At 47.4% G+C, this 6,210-nt stretch overlaps 1 protein-coding gene across 1 annotated transcript; it reads left to right on the top strand.

Moving 5' to 3' along the window:
* Window positions 1-305: 305 nt before the first annotated feature.
* On the top strand, window positions 306-4,293 carry FABP1 (fatty acid binding protein 1; the record flags this gene model as incomplete). The annotated part of the gene is made up of 4 exons (XM_082482525.1): window positions 306-372; window positions 1,413-1,585; window positions 3,627-3,719; window positions 4,243-4,293. The coding sequence occupies 4 exons, from the start codon at window positions 306-308 to the stop codon at window positions 4,291-4,293; spliced, it is 384 nt and encodes a 127-aa protein (XP_082338651.1).
* Window positions 4,294-6,210: the final 1,917 nt, after the last annotated feature.

The following is a 6,210-nucleotide window of genomic DNA, read 5'->3' on the forward strand; positions in this document are numbered from 1 at the left end:
TAATTAATCTCTTTGCACAATTATTTTTTTTTATAATTTGTTTATGGATGCCACGTTGCTACCTCCATAAAATGGGTTTATGGGATTTTCCCTGCCCCCACGTTGTAAATCGAGGTCCGTAAAATGTAGAGCAATTTATCACTGAACATTGCCCAGTTTTATGTTAATGTTTGAACACGGCCATAAAAGAATTACATCATTTTACCTCTGACCAACTTTTAGGGCAAAAGGGCCTTATAAAACCAAGCTCTGCTCACTAGCAAGGCACCTTCTCTTGTGTTGGGAGCACAGAGAACCTTTCCATCATGAGCTTCAGTGGAAAGTATGAACTCCAGTCCCAGGAAAATTTTGAGACTTTTATGAAAGCCCTCGGTAAGTGCCTGCATGCACTGTGTGCTGCTTTGCCTCCGCAGATCTCACTAATATTTGGGAGTCCAACTGTGCTGATGTGCTGCTGCTGATGATGATGAAAATATCTCTCAGATTTCCTATTTCTGTCTATCATCTTGCAGTTGTATTTTTGTGTGGTTTTTAAATGCATGTGCATGGTGATGTGATCTCAAAATAGAATAGAAAGCATCTCTCTGGCTGGTGGCTGGACGTCAAGAGATGCTGGGTGAAATTATATGGCTTCAAGGAAAACGATCCCAGCAGTCCCTGCAGCCATGGACCAGCACAGCACTGCTGCACATGCGTGCTAAGCCAGCAGGACCTTGGTGGCTTAGGGCAACTGAAGATCTGCCCCCTCAGGCTGTGAAATTTAAGGGCGAGCAGGACATTGCTCAGCCTACCGTGCTGCTGCTCAGTGATGCTGCAAAGGCCCAGATTCCACCATTCATCAGGAAAATAGTAACTGGGTTGTTTAAATGCTTAATGATGAATGTGGGTAGCTAGATTTCCACCAGTGTCTGTGCCAGGGAATGTGCTCCTGCAGGGATTCAGGGCTTTGCATTACTTCTGCTGCCAGGTCAGCTTCAGGCTTTGAGAAAAGACTTTAGTGAGCTAGTTCTGAGGGACCCTGAATCTTGTAAAAAAACACTGGTTCCCTCCTTGTGTTTTGATTATTCCATTTTCTCTGCTTGCCTCTCAGTGAAGGAAGGAAAACAGGGTTTCTTCCTTCCCTCTGATGCTTGGCCAAGGAGGTAGCTGTTCTGCTCCCAGCCAAGTCAGTGGGACAATGGAGAAGTCTAGTTCCCGCACAAACCCAGGATGATAGCATTTGTTGTTCTTCCTCCCCAGGATACTCAGGGCCATGTGGTCCTTGGGGAACCATCATCTTTGTTAGGCTTTTCCACACTAGAATAGAAATCCTACCAGCTGTGGGTCCCCAAATCCCACCGTGTTCATTTGGCAGCAGCAATCTACCCACCGATGGCTCCAAGGTCCACCTAACGTCTCTTGTTCCTGGGCAGGGCTTCCTGATGACCAGATCCAGAAGGGCAAGGACATCAAGAGCATCTCGGAAATCGTGCAGGATGGGAAAAAGTTCAAGATTACCGTGACCACTGGCCCCAAAGTGCTGCACAACGAGTTCACTGTTGGGGAGGAGTGCGAGATGGAGCTGCTGACTGGAGAGAAAGTCAAGGTCAGTGATCAGCTCCTCTTCTGCCAGGGCTGCAGAGGCCCAGGGACATTAAATTTCCTTTCTAGCCATCCCCCCTGCACTTGGGCCAAATGGGACCAGATGTTAAAGCTGACACAGGACAAAGACCTGGGTAATTCCCCAGCCTGGTTCTGTCTCTCACTATTTGCATGCATGTTTTAATACAATGGGAAGGGGCTAATTGCTGAAACTAAGTCTGTAGATGCGACACCCACTGCCCTGCTCCCTGCAGGTCCTCAGCAAGTCTCTCAGGGGCACATGTCTGAAAATGACAGTTCATTTCTGAGTCGTGTTGCTGAGAAACTCAGTTCCCACCTCCCCTCTTCACTTTTACAAAACAAGCTTCCCAACCAACACTTCTGCAGATAAAGCCTTGCATTTCTAAAGCTATTTTAATAGACAGTTTGGAAAACACTGGAAGCCAGTGTTTTAATAGCCCATTTGGAAAAGGAGGATAGAGATGCTTAGGTAAATTTTTCTGACAGCAAAAGATCTGAAAGATTTGAGGTGGAAAAGGGTTGACTTTCTGTCATGTTGCAACTTTCGTCTTGTTGACTTAAAGGTAGCGCAGGAAAGTCAGCCAACGAATCATAAACCAATAAATCTCTCCTTTTAAGTCCCATGGCTGTTAGCTTCTCTACTTGCGTTTTCCACTGCTTCTGTTTACACTGGGTGAGATGATTTGGCAAGGCGAGGATTTATCACCCTTGAAATTGGGTCAGCTCCCATTCCTGGACATTAGTTTCCAATGGTTCATAAAATGTCAAGACAGCGTCAGCGACAAATATTGTCTCTCACCTCTACCTCAGGAGAAGATGATATTACAGGGACTTTTGAAAGCAGGAGGGATGATCACCAAAGAAATGCCCCAGTGAATTGGGCTCTGAGATTCATACCGGCTGTATCACGATTTCCAGCATCACTGAAGTCCCTTGTGCTTAAACTAGGGGGAAATGGTTATTAGAAGAGTTTTACTCTCTGTAAATCAGCAACTCAAGGGCAGATGAACATGTCTTACAGCTGGACAGACAGATGAACAGAATTTTTCTTTCTGGGTTAATTATTTGAGTAATTTCAATGAACAGTGAGAGCTGCCCTGGGGGTGCTGGTGTTGTCTGTAGCCTTTTTAGATGTGCAGCTCCTGCGGGGCAGAGATTCAGCAGATGTGCCTGTCCCTCTGAGAGCTCTCCAGCCATGACTGAGTTTCTGAAAGCTCCTTAAATAGTTTCCCACCTTGACCAAGACTCCCTTCAGCCTCACATTGTCACTCAGCTCCCCATTACCCCAGCCCAAAGGAGGTTGCTGCAGAAATGTGCAATATGAGGGTGGTGGAGAGGAGACAACATGGCATGCCCTGGGCCCAGCTCAGATAGCTCTGCAGTCCTCTTCCTGGAGGCATGCAGCTCCTCTTGGTCTGGGTGTTGCATGAGGAGCTGCCCCAAGGAGCATCATGGCTGCACGGAGATACCAGCATTTGCAGGGTGAAGAGCCTTCCTTCTCTTCCAAAACTCCCCATCCCTGCACCATCCCTGGAAGTGTTTAAGGCCAGGCTGGACAGGGCTTTGAGCAACATCGTCTAATGGAAAGTGTCCCGGCCCATGGCAGAGGGTTTGGAACTAGATGATCTTTAAGGTCCCTTCCAACTCTAACCATTCTATGATTCTATGAAAACTCATGTGTTGGTGTGATGCCAAGAGGTGCCAAGGATCCCTGCTCTGGCATCTAACAGTGCAGGAGCTGTGAGTGAGTCTCAATTTGAAGGGGAGAGAGGTAGGTACAGCAGCAAAATCACATCCCTGTAGAGGACAAAGTAAACAATGATACCCTTGTTGTGATGGAGTGACCACCAGCACAATGCTTTTTCCTCCTCCTCCCAGGAAAGCCAAAATCAACAGGGGAACAGCTTGCTCCAAAGAGCTTGCAGAGGGGATGGTGGCAACGCAGTACAGAAGGGGAAAAACAAAATGCAGGGGTTGAGATGGTCTCCAGCAATAACATGAATGTCTCTGTCTCCTCCTACCAGGCTATTGTTCAGATGGAAGGTAACAACAAACTGGTTGCAAACCTGAAAGGGCTGAAATCCGTCACCGAACTCAATGGAGACACCATCACCCATGTAAGTGTAGAAGAGAGGGGAAATGGCCAGAGTTACGACGCCTACAACTGCCTTCAGGGTTCTGGCCCTATAAAGCCTACAGAGATGCTGTGAACCTTAGAGAGGTGCTGGAGATGAGCACATGCTTGCACTCAGGCTCTGTAGCCAAATCTGGTCAGATGGCCAGGAACTGAAGGCAGTTTTTCAGTATAGTCTGATCCAAAAATTACTCTTTAGGACTCCAATAGGCATTTTTGATCAAAGTTTCATGCAATGAGAACATGTTCTCACCCACACAGTATATGTTTGTGGCTGGGCCTGGCGGTTTTAAAGAGAGGTGCAGCAGACTGACACCAGTAGAGGGATGCCAGATTATCCCTACCTACTTTGGAGTATTCATGAAGACATCCAAAGCTTTAATAATTTAGTTTATAGGAGACAGACTGAGAACCAGTCCTGTTTTGATCTGCAAGACCAGATCCTTTCCAAGTAGAGTTTGTAGCTGAGTGCCATGAAAAGCTAATGCTTTCCATTTGCATTTCAGACAATGACCATGGGAGACCTCACCTACAAGAGAATCAGCAAGAGAATCTAGAGACTCTGCACACGGCAATCATTTTACTGTGTAAAATGTGTCCATTAAACTAAAATTTGTATTAAAGGCCTCTTCATTATTATCAGCCTCTTCACTGTTGCTATAAAGAGATGGAAGCCTCCAAAACTCAAGCAAACCCTGGTAGGAATTGGGCAACAGGCTGAGCCAAGGCTGTGCTGGTGTCGGTGAATAGAGCCAGACTAGGGCGCAGGCTCTATAAACCCATCAAGTGACCCTCTGAGATGTGTTTCATGCTTATGAGCCCTCTTCCAGCCCCTTCCTGGGAACGGGTGCCAGCATCCTGCTGGAGCTGTCCTGGGGGGTCGTGCATCCACGACTGCCCTGGCTGGGTAGATGGAGGAGCACTGGACAGGGAAAGGGCTCTGGTCCATTTACTTACAAACATAGCCAAAGTGACCACAAGGTGACTGGCAGGGCCAAAGGATGGGGAGGTTTAGGTGGGCTCAAGGGAATGTCAGTGATCTTGCCTAGGAAGTGGCCTTGGGAAAGCAACCAGCATGGGGGCAGTTCAAGTGTCCCAACTGTCATCCCCATCCTCACACCTCTGCAACAGGATCCAGCCCTACAGGCTCTGTCCACCCCATTCTCATCTCCTCCCCATCCCTTCCCACCAGCAGGAGGGTCCTGGACAGCCTGCAGGTGTCCAGTGTGTGTTTTGCCCCAAACCGCGCCTGATAAATTAGATTGAACTGGAATTGAACTCTCCTTCCAGGGTGAAATACAGGTTTTCTCTCCTGGCAGGAGATGGGCACTGGTTGTTCACAGTGTAGACACAGAAAGAGCACCAAAGTCATTTCCTGTGCTCTCACTTGGTGCTGCAGGCTGGATGGAGATGCGGTTTTCTGACACACACAGGAGAGGATACTCTTCCTTCTTAGCTGCCTTTTCCAAGCTCTGTGCTTAGATGACGACTGGGAATCATCGCTGGGAAATGGGTATATGGCCAGTGTGATATACCTAGCCAGGGTGATGTTCTTACAACCGCTCAAAGCTGATCAGGATGTTAGGAAAACACCACAAGTGCTTCTCCACTTCCTCCTGCAACACCAACATGGGCCACTAAAGGACCAATGTGTCCTCACGTGCATCTCTCCCATGACTCCTCTCTCCCCAGGGAAGGTTTTCATGTTACAGGTTAACATTGAACCTCATGCTGAGAACTGAACCAATACGAGTTGTCACACAGAACATCAGATGGGCACCTCATGGATAAATGGAAGGGCTTAGCTCAGCCGCGCCTAAAGGGCAAATGTTGGTCTCCAGTCAACTCGTCTTAGATCTGGAGAAACATCATCAAAATAACTGAGAAATGTCAAAGAGGAAAAGCCCTAGTTTTTTTTTTCTTGCTACTCTGCTGAGAAGCAGCCAGGGGATTCTTGAACAAACCATTCCTTTTTGCCTCTTGGCTGCCACTGAAGGTCTGGAACAAACCAGTTTCATTTTGACATAGATGGGCAGACAACAAAGACCTGTTTTTATCTAGAAATCCAACCATTGCCTTTAGACTTTTCCTTAGCTCCATTGGCTGCCCACTGGCAGCTGATCCATGGACTATTCCTTTTTTGCTCAGTGCAAAATTGATTAAGCACCTGTCTAAGCTGAAAGGCAGATGCTGAAGGGCATCAGAGCCCCCAGCTCACCCTGAAGGTGAGCAAAGGTGGATCCCCACCCCTGGAAACCACTTGATCAGTTGGAGCAATCCACACAGCCAGTACATCAAACCAGTGCAACTAGCTTCTGGCATGGACTCATCTCATGTCCGTCTGCTGCCATCACTGCAGACATTTTCTGATTTTTAACTAAGGGAACCAATTTACACTAATTACTTTATTCTGGTGTAGGAATTTCACTTAGTTTAGCTTGTAAAGCACCCACAGTTTGATGTTGCACCCGTGT

The sequence above is a fragment of the Vanellus vanellus genome, assembly GCF_965231255.1.
Source record: "Vanellus vanellus genome assembly, chromosome: 4".
NCBI classification, from domain to species: domain Eukaryota; kingdom Metazoa; phylum Chordata; class Aves; order Charadriiformes; family Charadriidae; genus Vanellus; species Vanellus vanellus.